A 15,886-nucleotide genomic window follows, 5' to 3' on the forward strand; every position below is an offset into this window, starting at 1 on the left:
CGGCACCTTTTTTTCCCCCATGCAGACCACTTTTTTGGTGGAAAACCAGCCATGTTCACTGGCTATAATGGGTATGTGTGCTCTGTGTGTGGTCAGTGATGCACATGGACAGCACACATTAATAAAGCACACGCATCTGAACAACCCCTTAATAACATACTCGTTTGTCATACCTGCTGCAGATTCAGAGACATTCTAATTTTTACAAGGAAAAAAAACTGATATCTGGAAGAAGAATACAATATTTCCAATACTAAGATCTGCTTGCACTGGTTTCATCACTAGGGCTCCCAGTGTCTGCTGGTTACTAGTTAGTATTGTACAGAGGTGAACATATACATAAACTCATACGCATTATTACATCGGATTTTCAAAGATATATTACATATACACAAAAAACAAGGGTTCATAGAAAGAGAACAGAACTCAGTAGTTTATTAGAAAAAACTTTATGTACAACTATCAATGAGTGCCGGCATATAAACTGAAGGGGTTGTCTGGGATGAAACAATTGAAACAAATGTGACTGGCGGGATCCAACACATAGCATTCCCGCCAATCAGCTAAAATCTGCTCTGGCCGTGGCCAGAGCTAAGCAATGTAAGCGGTGGAGCACTTTATCTTCTATTTAAATGAATGGGAGACAAACTGCAGTAGTTGGCAGCGGACACCTAGTGATGCACAGGGCTGCGGTGTCTGCTCCGGCATTGGCCAGATCCGAGCAATGTATGGAGCAGAGTTCAGCTGTACGGTGGGAATGCCGGGTGTTGGAGTGAATGAGAGATAAACTGCAGTTCTGGGCAGTAGCCACTAAACCACAAACCGACCTACAGTGTCTCAATACCGTGTTTCAGCCATTGCTAGAGCATACAGTGCTGGGCAAATTAATTGGGACAAAGCATTTTTAAGTAAAATAAGTTGGCTACCTGTCAGTTATTCAAACCATTTTTAATATATAATAAATAAATCTTGGTCAACTAGCCAGTGGAAAAAGGTAATTTTCAGAATTAGTATGTAACAGTACATCATAACATTTTCTTTTTTTGCTTTGTCCCAATTAATTTGCACAGCACTGTACTTCACTGATTTGCGGGGGTGCCAATTGTCGGACCTCCACCAATTACATATTAATAACCAATCCTATGGTCATCATTTGTTAAATTCAAGGAAACCCTTTTAATTATTTTACATAGTACATCAATCTTTCAGTACAAAATCTGGCACCAGGAACTTGTAACTAGTATTCATATAATAAAGGTTTCCTGAAAACTACTGAAATTTATATTCAATGTCCCAAAAACAAAAGATTAAGATTACCAAGTTTGAGATAGTATCCCTGCCATATAAAAGTGAGACAAGCCAAAGCAGTAAATTGCTCCAAGCCAGTCTGGCCAGTAGTGGTGACCACCCACTGGACCACTACAGCCATTCATTGGCCCCAGCAGTGCTTCCCTTCTAGACAGTGATGGGTCGTCAGTAAGGCAATTACTCAAGCACAGTGTGCATTACCCGATGCTGCTGCATTAATGATGTGACCAACGTCTCCACAGGACTGATGCAGCCAACCACTGGCCTAAGCAGTAATTAACTGCAATGGTCATGTGGGTACACCATTGCTGCTGGAAATAGCAGAGTACTCGCATTGGACTGTTTATGCAACCAGTTTTTCCTTAGCTTACTAAATTAACTGAATAAACCCTATGCACGTCAAACAAGGAGATGCACAGTGTGCCAGAATATTTACAACCGTAGGAATTCCCTTCATTGGAGATATATTTCATTTCATTGTATGACCCTTTGACAACCAGTGTCCTAATAATATAACAAAACATTATTAAATCAGTGGACAAATTGTCTGTTATTGTGGTAAATATATTATAAAATTGATAAACAAAAATTGCAATGTATCCTCTCCTCTGGAACTAGTAAACCTTAAATGGCGTTTTAAGAGTAGGAGAGTAGTAGCAGATTTGATGCAAATTTTTCAGCAGTGTATCTGCATGTATTAGACATGGCCATGGATTTCACCCTTTGCCTTCTAAGAGATGAAACTTGCACTCTCCACACAGATAATTGACAAGATATGGATTTTGAAATTTGCACTACACTTCAATTTCTACATAACTTTCCAGAATGTGTACAAGAGGTTTGCAGAAATCTCCTCTACTTATTGTGATACACTGCAGAATTTTCATGTGCAAATCTGCAGCGGCCATTACACGACGTGCAGATCATTGGTATTCTGCATTCCTTATTCCCTGCCACTGCTGAAGTAGACATAAGCTGACTCGTAAAGGTGCTGGACCTCCATCCATCACATATGGATAGGTCAACATTTGTATAGTTTGCTGCAACGTGTGAGCATAGCATTAAACTCTTCATAAACGGATTAATAATGAGACTCCATGGCACGGTAGCTCCTGATGGATCTGTCTGAAGAGCATGGCACACTTGTTCCTTTCTTGGATTTTCCCTAAACTATTGTACAGTCTTGCTTGTAAATATAGGATGTCTCGTATCTGTTCTTTGCAGTCCACTTTAGAAAAGTAGGTTTTAGCTTCGTCCAGATTAAGTATGGCCGATTCCAAAGCTGCAACAAACAAGAAAGCTAGAAGTTAACTGTTAAAAATAAAACCTAACTACATTATATAGATACAGTGGGTACGGAAAGTATTCAGACCCCTTTACATTTTTCACTTTTTCATTGCAGCCATTTGGTAAATTTAAAAAAAAAAAAAAAAGTTAATATTTTTCTCGTTAATGTACACTCTGCACCCCATCCTGACTGAAAAAAAAACAGAAATGTAATTTTTGCAAATGTATTAAAAAAGAAAAACTGAAATATCACATGGTCATAAGTATTCAGACCCTTTGCTCAGTATTGAGAAGAAGCAACTTTTGAGCTCTGCCATTCTTCCTTGCAGATCCTCTCCAGTTCTGTCAGGCTGGATGGTAAACGTTGGTGGACAGCCATTTTCAGGTCTCTCCAGAGATGCTCATTTGGGTTTAGGCCAGGGCTCTGGCTGGGCCAGTCAAGAATGGTCACATAGTTGAGTTGTTCAGAAGCCACCTCCTTTGTTATTTTAGATGTGTGATTAGGGTCATTGTCTTGTTGGAGGGTGAACCTTCGGCCAAGTCTGAGGTCCAGAGCACTCGAAGAGGTTTTCATCTAGGATATCTCTGTACTTAGCCGCCTTAATGTTTCCTTCATTGACAACCAGTTGTCATGTCCCTGCAGCTGAAAAACACCCCTATAGCATGATGCTGCCACCACCATGTTTCACTGTTAGGATTGTATTGGGCAGGTGATGAGCAGTGCCTGGTTTTCTCCACACATACCGCTTAGAATTCTAACCAAAATGGTCTATCTTCGTCTCATCAGACCAGAGAATCTTATTTCTCATAGTCAGAGTCCTTCATGTGTTTTTTTTTTTTAGCAAACTATATGCGGGTTTTCATATGACTTGCACTGAGGAGAGGCTTCCATCGGGCCACTCTGCCATGAAGGCCCCACTGGTGGAGGTTGGCAGTGATAGTTGACTTTGTGGAACTTTGTCCCATCTCCCTACTGCATCTCTGGAGCTCAGCCACAGGATCTTGGGGTTGTTCTTTACCTCTCTCACCAAGCCTCTTCTCCCACGATTGCTCAGTTTGGCTGGACGGCCAGGTCTAGGAAGACTTGTGGTTTTCCTAAACTTCTTCCATTTAAGGATTATGGAGGCCATTGTGCTCTTAGGAACCTTGAGTACTGCAGAAATTCTGTTGTAACCTTGGCCAGATCTGTGCCTTGCCACAATTCTGTCTCTGAGCTCCTTGGCCAGTTCCTTTGACCTCATGATTCTCATTTGGTCTGACATGCACTGTGAGGTCTTATATAAACAGATGTGTGCCTTTCCAAATCAAGTCCTATCAGTTTAATTAAACACAGCTGGATTCCAATGAAGGAGTGGAATCATCTCAAGGAGGATCACAAGGAAATGGACAGCATGTGACTTAAATATGAGTGTCTGAGCAAAGGGTCTGAATACTTATGACCAGGTGATATTTCAGTTTCTTTTTTTATTAAATTTTCAAAAATTTCTACATTTCTGTTTTGTTTTTTTCCAGTCAAGATGGGGTGCAGAGTGTGCATTAATGAGAAGAAAATGAACTTTTTTGAATTTACCAAATGGCTGCATCCATCCTTATATGGCTCAATAAATTATGTCAATCGTTTTTTATCTACTATATAATTGTCTAAGGGTCACTTCCGTCTTTCTGTCTGTCACGGATATTCATTGGTAGCGGCCTCTGTCTGTCATAGAATCCAAGTCGCTGATTGGTCGTGGCAAAACGCCCACGACCATTGCCACGACCAATCAGCTACGGCCACAGTCCGGCGGCAATATGGCCGCTCTTTCCTCACCGCAGTCAGTGCCCGCTCCATACTTCCCTCCAGTCATCGAGTCAGCCCTCACACAGGGCTAATGCCAGCGTTACCGGAGCGCGGTGTAACGCACTCCGGTTACGCAGCTATTAACCCTGTGTGACCAACTTTTTTACTATTGATGCTGCGTATGCAGCATCAATAGTAAAAAGATCTACTGTTACAAATAATAATAATAATTTAAAAAAAAACGTTATTCACACCCTCCGACATGTCGCCCTGTCCTCGGCAGTGCAAGCGGCAGGTTCCGGTGCTAAGGATTCTATGCGAGAAGGACCTGCCATGACGTCACGGTTATGTGACCGCAACGTCATCACAGGTCCTGCGCTCATACCAACCCTGGGACCGGAAGCTGCCGCGTGCACCGCACACAGGCGATAGGACTACAAGGGGCCCTCGGAAGGTGAGTATATGTTTATTTTTTTATTTTTTAACCTGTTACATACCTGGCTGGGCAATATACTACGTGACTGGGCAGTACACTATGTGTCTGTGCTGTATACTACATAGCTCGGCCATACACTACGCGGCCGGGCAATACACTACGCGGCCGGGAAATACACTACGCGGCCGGGAAATACACTACGCGGCCGGGCAATATACTACGTGGACATGCATATTCTAGAATACCCGATGCGTTCGAATCGGGCCACCATCTAGTTATTATATAGTATATTCGGGACTTTGTGAAAAACAAAAAAAATGCCTAAGCACTAAGAGGCAGTTAGTTACTACGTACCTGCCTGCTATGCCCAGTTGTCATTCATCACTGGCACAGCGGAGTCAAAGACAGCTCCTACAGGGGATTCAGTTGCCTGTGCTGATGTTTAGTGATGAGCGAATATACTCGTTACTTGAGATTTCTCGATCATGCTCGGGGGTCCTCCGAGTATTTTTTAGTGCTCGGAGATTTAGTTTTTCTTGCTGCAGCTGAATGATTTACATCTGTTAGCCAACGTAAATACATGTGGGGGTTGCCTGGTTGCTAGGGACTAAGTCCCGGATACACCCTTACACCATAGCATTGGGTAATTGAAAGGGAAAGCACTTTCTTTATTTTATTACAGCCCCTCCTCTATAGCAAAATTGTAAAAGTTTCAGAAAGTTGGGAACCAAAATGCTTTGGATTGTTAATATATTGGTATCACAGACTAAGACATTGTTAGTTAAATGTATCTGTGGAAAGAGCATGGCACACTTGTTTCGGTCTTGAATTTTTCCTCTTTAACTACTGTATAATCCGGCTTACAAATACTGAATGTCTCGTATCTGTTCTTTGCAGTCCACCTTAGAAAAGTAGGTTTTAGCTTCATCCACATTGCTATTTTCTGCTTGAGTTGGGGAACCCTCCTTATAAATTTATAGCACTCCTACTTTTTCACTAGTAGTTTGTCCTAAAGGGAATCTGCCAATAGGTTTTTGCCACCTAATCTGAGAACAGCACAATGCAGGGGTAGAGGCCCTGATTTCAGTGATGTGTCATATACTGGGCTGCTTGCCATAGTTTTTATTATATACGGTATATTAAAAAAAATCATTTTATTAGCAAGAGGTCATCACTCGAGAAGCAGTAATCCTTATATCATGTAGTCCTCCATATTTATGAGTTCCGTATACTCCTGCCCCCACCACCAAGTGGCAACTTTGTGTTCAGTGTGCATAAGCAGAAAGCTGCCAATCAGTGGTGTAGGCAAGGTTATACGCAGCCCAGCATTCTGAAAACTGATAGATTTGCAGTTCTCAGGCAGAGTAGAAAAAACCTGGTCACATTTTCCCTTTAACCAAGTTACACTTACACTAACTTTAACTGGAGTACAATTTTGTCTGCCGGAGGAAGCAATTTTGTATCCGGCTACATAATAATCTACTGAAAACGCAACAAATAAGATACACATTTTTCCATTATTAAAAAATATATATAGTGTTAAAAGGTTACCATCAGTCTTTTTTTGTGAACTATATGATGCTGCTGATGCTACTTGACACTTTGCCACAAGAAACATTGCCCGGCCCTTATCCAAAACAGCTCCATGAGCCAGAATGGGTTCTATTGCCATGTGCAGGATATTCAGTGCTTGCTCCGGGATGCCCAGCATCAGCTGTAACAGTACAATAGTGTCAAAGGGAGGGTGAACTACAGAGATTAGTGGTCAAAAGAACAGCTGCACGTAACAAGCTAAATTGAGCAGATTATTTTTACGAAATCAGTAAATACGTGGAAACAGATTTTTGTACATTAATCATATAATTATATATCTATATCAATAAACACACACACACATATAATTATTTTACTAGTCAACTTGTGGCCACAACTATGTAAATCGTAAACTTGCAATCCTGTGATGATAGGTAGAACAAATCCTAACTGTGCGTATATGGCAAATTACAAGGATTTGGCAAACTGCAGGGCTTGCCGAAAGTTTCCTCAGGAATGGACGACGTGTTTAGGACCAAACTTCTTGATGCATTTCATTTAATATACATATAAAGCTCTCTGTAACTCACATTTGCAATAATACACCTAAATGCTGGATGGAAAAAATGTAACTGTTCCTACCTGTGAGAAAGCCAAATTAAGCACGGTCTCAGAGGTCAAGTACTGTAAGCGGTACTCTCTAGATAGAGCCAGTGCTTGGAGTAGCACAGGCAACGCCACCGGGTGACATGAAGACCTCCAGTAGAGCTCTGCTAAGGAAACAAGGACTCTGAAAAGACAAAGCAAAAGCAGGAACGAGCCTTAATAATAATAATTTTTATATAGCGCTAACATTCTGCAGCGCTTTACATTTTGCGCACATTATCATCCCTGTCCCTGATGGGGCTCACAATCTTAATTCACTATCGGTATGTCCGTGGAATGTGGGAGGAAACCAGAGAACTCGGAGGAAACCCACGCAAACATGGGGAGAACATAAATTCTTTGCAGATGTGCTGTCCATTTCATTGCAAAACATCAGGGTGCACAACCCAATATTAGGACATAAAAAGGCATCAAGCACTCGGGACGTTTCAATTCCTCTGTCCACTATTAAACTATAAATGAATGGGTAGTGTAACAACTTCAAGATAAACGTTTAAGGAATTCAGCAGGAAAGGAAATTACAGCACAAGAACGATCAGCTCAGATATTGCCACATATTGAGAAATTTCTCAGCATGGTTTAAATTAAATAAAAACTTAAGGAGCAGCAACTAAAGACATATTTTACTCCTCAACACCTAGAACAATGGAAGAAAGAAGGGTTTTATCCAATTCTTTAAAAAGTGATAGTCTATCCAAAAGACCCCCATACACTTTAGATCAATGTCAGCTGAACCCCCGACATGGAAGGCTTTGGCCGACATTGTAATGTGTATGGGAGCCCCTGGCAGATGACTGTCAGGGGAAAATAGGGATTTGTGTACTCATCGTAAAATCCTTTTCTCCGAGCCATTCATTGGGGGACACAGACCGAGGGTGTATGCTGCTGCCAATAGGAGGCTGACACTAAGTGATACAAAGAAAGTTAGCTCCTCCCCTGCAGTATACACCCTGCTCCTGGCTCTCAGCTAACCAGTTCGGTGAAAAGCAGTAGGAGATCAGTAGCAACATATGAGCGTATAGCATGTCACATTATATATGAGAGTATAGCATGTCAAATTATAAAACAAGCCCAAGCAAGCTAATAAGGTGGGAGCTGTGTCCCCCAATGAATGGCTCGGAGAAAAGGATTTTACGGTGAGTAAACAAAAATTCCTATTTCTCCTTCGCCTCATTGACCATGGGATGTCCCAAAGCAGTCCCTGGGTGGGGACAACATCAGATCAGGCCTTGTGTAACCGCCACTTACAAGTGCGCCACCGCGGCCTGCAGAGTCCGCCTGCCCAGACTCACATCTGTGGTAGTCTGGGAATTATAGTGCTTCAAAAATGCATGCGGACTGGACGAACCCGCAAGCTTGCAGGTGTACTTTGCTGACGCCTGGGGCCTAGAACCCAAGAAACCTCGATAGACAGGGAGATAGGCTGACATCTAAGACAGAAGGACTCCTGGATGGTGTAACGAATCCACCAGGCTAACATGGCCGATGAAACGGCTAAACCTTTCCTGTAATCGTCAGGAAGCCTTTTTCTTACAGTCAGGAAGCCCAAATGAAGCGTCCAACCTTTGGAAGGATGCCGTCCTTGAGACTCACCAACTCACTCACTGCGTCCAGAATATGTGGAACCCATTCCGTTTTGTGGACTGGTGTCAAAAGAGATGAGGGAAGAAAGATGCCCTCATAACAGTGGGAATACAATACCACCTTGGTAACAAGGGACGGGGATGGCCTGAGGACAACCTTGCCTTGAATGTAATAAGGGAAAAAAAGTCTGAAAGAACAGAGTGGCTAGCTCCGAAGAGTCGTCAGGTTGACGAGATCACAGAGAAAAAAGGGCGACCTTCCCTGATAGTAAAGTCTGTCCGGATCAAAATGAGTCTACTACTGTAAGACTCCCAGGACCATGAAGGTCCCAAAGATCTAAAGGTATGTGATAGGGAAGAATCACATGTGAAAACTCCCTGAGAGGAAATCCCTACTTGCAGTTTTGTTGCAATAAGACGGAAAAATACTAGTTCCACAAACAAAAACGGACGTGGTCAGTGCGGATCTCCCAGGATCACTGGGGCCTTTCCTGCTTCCGAAAGGCTCTTGGAAGTAGTGGAAGAGGGGTTATTGAAACTGGTACCATGGAAGAACCAGAGCATGCACTGCGATGGCTTTTGGATCTCGAGGCCGAACCATGAACTAGAGTACATTGGCGTTCAGTCTGGACGCCATCCGACCTATATCTGGAGTGTTCCAGAGAAGGCAGATCTGATGGAAGACTTCCGGGTGAAGTTTCCACTCACTTGAGGCGGGACCCTGACAGCGTCTGGCGTCCAGAGTTCTACTCCTGGGATGTGTAGTGCCGAGATCACCTGAATGATCGATCTCAGCCCATCAGAGAATGTGAGGTTACCTTGACCATGACGCCTGACCGTGGGCACCTGCTAGATGATTGATGTAGGGCACAGTCGTGGAATTTTCTGATTGAATTCGGATGGGGTGACCCGCCAAATGGCAGTGGACCTGCTGTAGAATTAGCCGTACCGTTTGGATCCCCAGAACAATGATCAGGAGAAGAGGACTGGCATCAGTAGTCACTAATAACCATTGAACCGGGAGAAAGGATCTCCCCTGGATGAGGAAGGAGCTCAGATACTACCCTCTGAATGCCTGTTTCACCTGCAGAAAACGAGAGGAGTGAAAGAAACCGCTTCCATTGCCGTCACCATTTTCACACAGAACCCTCCTAGCAAATCGAATGGAATGAAGGGATGAGTGAACAAGTGCGCGAGCTCCCTGTTGAAGCGCCACGGCCTTGTCTCAAGGGAGGATTACCAACCATCTGGAAGTGTCCAGGATCTTCCTCAAAAAGAACATCTGCTGGGCTGGAAATGAGGAAAAACTTGTCTAAGATTAGCTGCCAGCCCAGGTGAGAAAGGGTATCGCAAGAGATATAGACGACTCAGCGCAGTCTGGGAAGAGCGGCTAAAAAGTCGGACAGATAGCGCAGGACGACCATGCCTCTAGGGTGCAAGAAGAACATGACAGCTGCCATAACCCCTGTGAACACTCTGGGTACAGTAGCAAGGCCGAAGGACAAGGTAGTGATTTGAAAATGCTGTTCGCGAATGAAAAGCGAAGAAATTTTTGAAGAGGCAAAAAATAGGAATGTGAAGGTAAGCATCCTGAATGTCGGTGGATGCCAGAAACTCCACCTTTTCCCGTTGAAGTAGTGGCTGAGTGGAGGAACTCCATCTGAAGAAGGGGGAGCTTTTCAAGCTTTGTAGAAGTTTGAGGTCCAGGATCGGTCTTACTTTTCTGTCCCCTTTTTGGAACCAAGATCCATTAGATCTAGACCGTCCTGGTCAACTCATCCACTGCTGGTTGGGTCCATAGGAAACACGCGATCCTTTGTTCCTGCGTGGGGAACGCTCCCAACTTCTCACCGAATAACCGATCACCCTGGTAAAGGAGTGATGTTAGAGGCTTTTTGAACACAGAGTACGCTTCCATTCTCTGAGCTATAAAGTCCTTCTGAGTGTAATGGCATTTGCTGCTGACAGCGCTGCGCAAGTAGCCGCATCCGAGAGGCGTGAGCAGCAAGTCTCCCACTCAAGAAATTTGATTTACCAGCTGTACTGTCTTCAAGAAAAAGTTAATGATGTGAATCAAGGAAGTTAAGGTCTCCGACCAGGAGACCATTGCTGTAGCAACCCATGCGGCGGCTAAAGAGGGGTAGGGCGCTGAATCGGACGCCGCAAGGCAGAACAAAACAGATTTGCTAACTGAGAGTACGTTGTATTTTTAATTGATGACCCATCGGGCAGGAATACTGGAAGGTATACCACAGGAGATTCTACCCGGTTAAATCGGCCAAGTGGCAGATTGCGCGGCTGCATCTGGAAGGTCAGAAAAAGCTGTCTCTTGCAATTGGCGCTCTCTTTTGACGGTGCGGAGTTAAAATGATGAACCCTCAATCCACCATCATCTTAACAGGGAAGTGGAGAGGGATGGCCCTCCTCCTTGCATCATCTGCTATATAGTGGTGATGCAGAGGGGGATGTTCGGATGCCAAAAAGGGTGCCTCTGTACATCCATAGAGTTCAGGTCACCAGGTGGACAGAGCTGGATGTCCGCCGTTAGGCCTGGCTGCAGAAGAGGATACATGGAGGCAACACTCCATGTGCTCGTCTATTGATGGTGTGGGTAAATCGGTGCCCTTTAAAAGGACCCGTCGCCCCTAAGAATCAGACAAGGCATGGCATCCCGCGTCTTAGAGGGGTATACGTGGAGGGGACACCCCACGTGTTTGCATATTGGCTGAAAAAGGATACCGCGCTTGCAGAGGCTTCTGTCTAATGAATCGCTTATCTGGACGCTCCTTGTCCGGGTGAATGGCAAATGCTCTGCTGGGAGTTTAGTCTCCTTATAAGGGACACTATGATCTAGAGCCGAACCGGAGTCCTCGTCAATCTACAGAGATTGGTTGATGATATAAATAGGCAAATCCATCCTTTTCTGAAGTTCTGGTGAGTCCAGAACCAAGGCAATATCCAATCCATATTCAGAGTCTTGTTCTCAGCAAATCATTGGTGAGGGATCAGGAAATGAAACCTTCGTTTTCTAGACGCCTGTACGTTTCTAGACGCCTGTACGTTTCTAAAAAGCTTGCGGCCCCTGCTAGCCGACGGCTCGCATGAAGGAGAGGGACCATCTATATCGGTCCTGCGAGCACTCCGAGCCACAGAGGGTTCACGGAGGGATTCAATCTCATGGTCAGAGAAGCCATGGGTTGCGGCAGTGACAAAGCCCACTCAGGGAACTAGTTACTCTGGGATAAGCTGGGTGACCAGTTTCTGACTGGTCATGTGCCTTTAACATAGGGAATATTGGTCATGAGCCTTTAAGAGCAGGTAATACTGGTCATGTGCCTTTAAGAACAGGAAATGTTGGTTATGTGCCTTTAAGACCAGGGGATACTGGTCATGTGCCTTTAAGACCATGGAATACTGGTCATGTGCCTTTAAGACCAGGGAACACCGGTCATGAGCCTTTAAGACCAAGAAATACTAGTCATGTGCCTTTAAGCACAGGGGGAAGATGCAGGGGGGGGGGGGGAGCAGTACTTTCTTACCCGGTTGCATGTGCTCCTTCAATGCAAAACCATCGCCCCTGTGACTTCCATGAATAGGCCCAAGCCGGGGCCTAAATTTCTGCAGCCGGCGGGAGAAACACCAGGGGTAGAATAGAGGGACGTTGGCATTCCCATACTAGGTGAGAAGCTCCAGAAAAGGTGGACGGAGCCGCCTTAGTGCGCCATAGTGCAGGCGCGGCTTCCGGGATCCGGCCTACACATCGGCCGAAGCCAGGGGCTAAATTTTTGCAGCCGGCCGGAGTGTTACCTCAGGGAGGTAGGCCACAGGGAAGCTGAGGCTGCCTGTCAGCATGTGAATATCCCACTGCAGAGGCCCATCGCTGACTGAATCCACTCACCATTGGTGCGCGTCCCGGCATGGAGCCACCGAGATGACTGTTTCAGCGCTGAGGAAAGCACGCGCACTCTACTGTTCTGCTGCAGGTCAGGTATTGCAGCGAGGACGGTGCAGGGATAGAGGGATAAACCTCAATCCATCATCCCTTTGTTAGGGAGGTGGAGAGAAATCGTCCGCCTCCTTGTGCAATCTGCTTTAGCAGAGGTGGTACAGTGGGGGCTGCTCGGACGCCGAAGAGAGGGGCCGCTGTACATCCATGGAGTTAAAGCCCCCAGGTGAACAGGGTCAGTTGTCGGGCTATAGGCCTGGCTGGGGAAGAGGGTACGTGGAGGCGACACGCCATGTGCTCGTCCGTTCAGGGTGCGGGGAGATCGGTGCCCTTGAAGGGACCCGTCGCCCCTAAGAATCAGCTCAGGCGTGGCACGTTGCAGGAGAGGATACGGAGAGGCGACACTCTCCGCGCTCGCCTGTTGATGGTTCGGGGAGATCGGAGCCTTGAAAGGATCAGTCGCCACTTCGCTGTAAAAAGTAAAATCAAAAATGTAAAAGGTAAAAATAAAATAATAAAGAGTTTTGGGTCTGAATAGCAGACCAGTCCATGTGCCTCCTACGGACACTAAACAAGAACTGGTTAGCTGAGAGCCAGCAGGAGGGTGTATACTGCAGGGGAGGAGATCACTTTTTTTGTATCACTTAAGGTACCGTCACACTGAGCGACGCTGCAGCGATACCGACAACGATCCGGATCGCTGCAGCGTCGCTGTTTGGGCCGCGCTTAGTAACCCGATGTTTACCCTGGTTACCAGTGAAGACATCGCTGAATCAGCGACACACACGCCGATTCAGCGATGTCAGCAGGAAGTCCAGCGACCAAATAAAGTGCTGGACTTTCTGCAGCGACCAACGACATTACAGCAGGATTCTGATCGCTGCTGTGTGTCAAACTGAACGATATCGCTAGCCAGGACGCTGCAACGTCACGGATCGCTAGCGATATCGTTCAGTGTGACGGTACCTTAAGTGTCAGCCTCCTAGTGGCAGCAGCATACACCCATGGTCTGTGTCCCCCAATGAGGCGAAGGAGAAAAATATTCGGTATATCAGATTTTCGACTATCAATCATTGTGTTCTGCAGGAATAAGCTGCTGGCAGACAAGTCTGTAAATGGCCCTGTAAAGAACACAGACGTGCTCAGCAAAATTAGCATTCCAGTGAATTGTGGGCCAGATAGTCGACAGTCGAAGGATTGGATGAACTATTGTTTGACCGACACCTATCTAATATGTAAGGGGGGAAGTTAGTATAAGTGCTCAGGCAGACGTCCGCGCAAATTGATCAGAGATCGAAACGTAATGAACAGACTGGCTAAGGGTCTCACAACCTGACCAGGACAGCTTCATAAATTCCAATGAAGCAGTCACGGTCAGAAGACCCGTTGGCAGTCATATGTTAGCGTTCAGTGCCCTAAGGCATTAATATTCAGTCTGCGGTGGATTCCTAAATACTGGGTTAGGAAAATGCAAAACATCTTTAGAGATTTGGTGTGGGAAAGAGGGACCCCCAGAATAAAACTGGAAGAACTGCAATTACCAAAAAAAAAAAAGGAGGGGGGGGGATAGGTTAGCTTTGCCTCATATATGGGGGTAGTATTTAGCTTCCCAGTTGCAGCACTTCCAAGGCTGGGCATTGGAGGAGGCCCAAGAATCAGGATCAACAGTATTAAAATTCTGGGAAGGGAGGAGAATTTACTGGAGATATTGGAATCACACAAGATTGAAGGCAGTCCGAGTACATACCCTACTTAGTCACTGGTACATAAAAATTTGGTGGACATGTAAAAGACTGTTAGGGATGACAGACAGCTCACAGTACACACCTATCTGGAATAACTTTAATCTTGAGGAGCTGAGGGGATTGAAGGGATTTGGAGAATGGATTCAAATATATGCATTAGTTATACTCCGATAACCATCTTAAGCTGTTCAAACAGCTGAAACAGGAGTTTAATTTGCGTAAAGGTGAATTCTTTAAATGCCCAAAACTAAAGGTACCGTTACACTAAACGACTTACCAACGATCACGACCAGCGATACGACCTGGCCGTGATCGTTGGTAAGTCGTTGTGTGGTCGCTGGGGAGCTGTCACACAGACAGCTCTCTCCAGCGACCAACGATCCGGGGAAAGACTTCGGCATCGTTGAAACTGTCTTCAACGATGCCGAAGTCCCCGGGTAACTAGGGTAAACATCGGGTTACTAAGTGCAGGGCCGCGCTTAGTAACCCGATATTTACCCTGGTTACCATTGTAAAAGTAAACCAGTGCAGGGAAAGCTCTCGGCAGCAGCGCATGCATTAGCAGCGCTCCTGCCGAAAGCAGTTTTTACCCTGTGGACGCCGGGGGACGTGACAGACATCGGAATGTGAGTATGTACTGTTTGGTTTTTTTTTACGTTTACGCTGGTAACCAGGGTAAACATCGGGTTACTAAGCGCGGCCCTGCACTTAGTAACCCGATGTTTACCCTGGTTACGAGTGAACACATCGCTGGATCGGCGTCAAACACGCCGATCTAGCGATGACAGCGGGTGATCAGCGACCAAAAAAAGGTCCTGATCATCCTCCACGACCAACGATCTCCCAGCAGGGGCCTGATCGTTGGTCGCTGTCACACATAACGATTTTGTTAAACGATATCGTTGCTATGTCACAAAAAGCGTGACGTTGCAACTATATCGTTAACGAAATCGTTGTGTGTGAAGGTACCTTTAGACACGCAATACAGGCTCAGGAAGCCAATTCTGATCTTCCTGTATCTTCTAATGGGCTGTCAGACTTTGTAGTACAGGCAAAAATCAACAAAGAGAATAATCTCTCTGATTTACAACTCATTGTTAAAGATTTTGGGTGACCCCATGGTCCAGGGTCTGAGTAAATGGGAGGAGGTTGCAGGTAACATTTCTACAGAGAAATAAGAAGATGGGCTGGAATCTCCAGGGTTGCTTTCAATAAACACGATGCAAAGAAGGTCTCAACTGTTTCTAGTTCATAGAGTTTATAGGAACCCCAAGGTATTGTATAGAATGGGCCTAAAGATGGATGACTGTTGTCCCCGTTGCAGGGAAGAAAATGTGGACCTGATGCACATATTTTGGACATGCCTGAGACTGATGTGGCATTGGGGGTGGTGGGAGAGTTGGTAGATTAAAACCAGAAGTGTCTAATATTCAAACCACGCTTAGAGTTAAAACCTGTGTGTTAGGATTAACGAGGAAGGTGGGAGGATCTCCCCAGGTACAGTTCGCTGTTGCTAAAATACTCTACCAGACTATAAAATCTATAGCCACACACTGGCTGGCAACCAGACCTCCCTGTGTAGAAACAGTCGTCCAAGTCTCA

The 15,886-nt window shown here is 45.3% G+C and overlaps 1 protein-coding gene across 1 annotated transcript in view; it reads right to left on the reverse strand.

The window, feature by feature from the left end:
* Positions 1 to 409: 409 nt before the first annotated feature.
* ANAPC5 (anaphase promoting complex subunit 5) overlaps positions 410 to 15,886 on the reverse strand; it is a 63,449-nt gene continuing 47,972 nt past the window's right edge. Inside the window, exons 15-17 of the mRNA XM_069755418.1 lie at positions 6,987 to 7,134; positions 6,363 to 6,525; positions 410 to 2,590 (exon numbers count right to left, since the gene is read on the reverse strand). Coding sequence (XP_069611519.1) covers positions 2,379 to 2,590; positions 6,363 to 6,525; positions 6,987 to 7,134 — 523 coding nt within the window. The 3' untranslated portion in view covers positions 410 to 2,378. The remainder of the gene's footprint in view (positions 2,591 to 6,362; positions 6,526 to 6,986; positions 7,135 to 15,886) is intronic.

This window comes from Ranitomeya imitator, chromosome 1 (assembly GCF_032444005.1).
Source record: "Ranitomeya imitator isolate aRanImi1 chromosome 1, aRanImi1.pri, whole genome shotgun sequence".
NCBI classification, from domain to species: domain Eukaryota; kingdom Metazoa; phylum Chordata; class Amphibia; order Anura; family Dendrobatidae; genus Ranitomeya; species Ranitomeya imitator.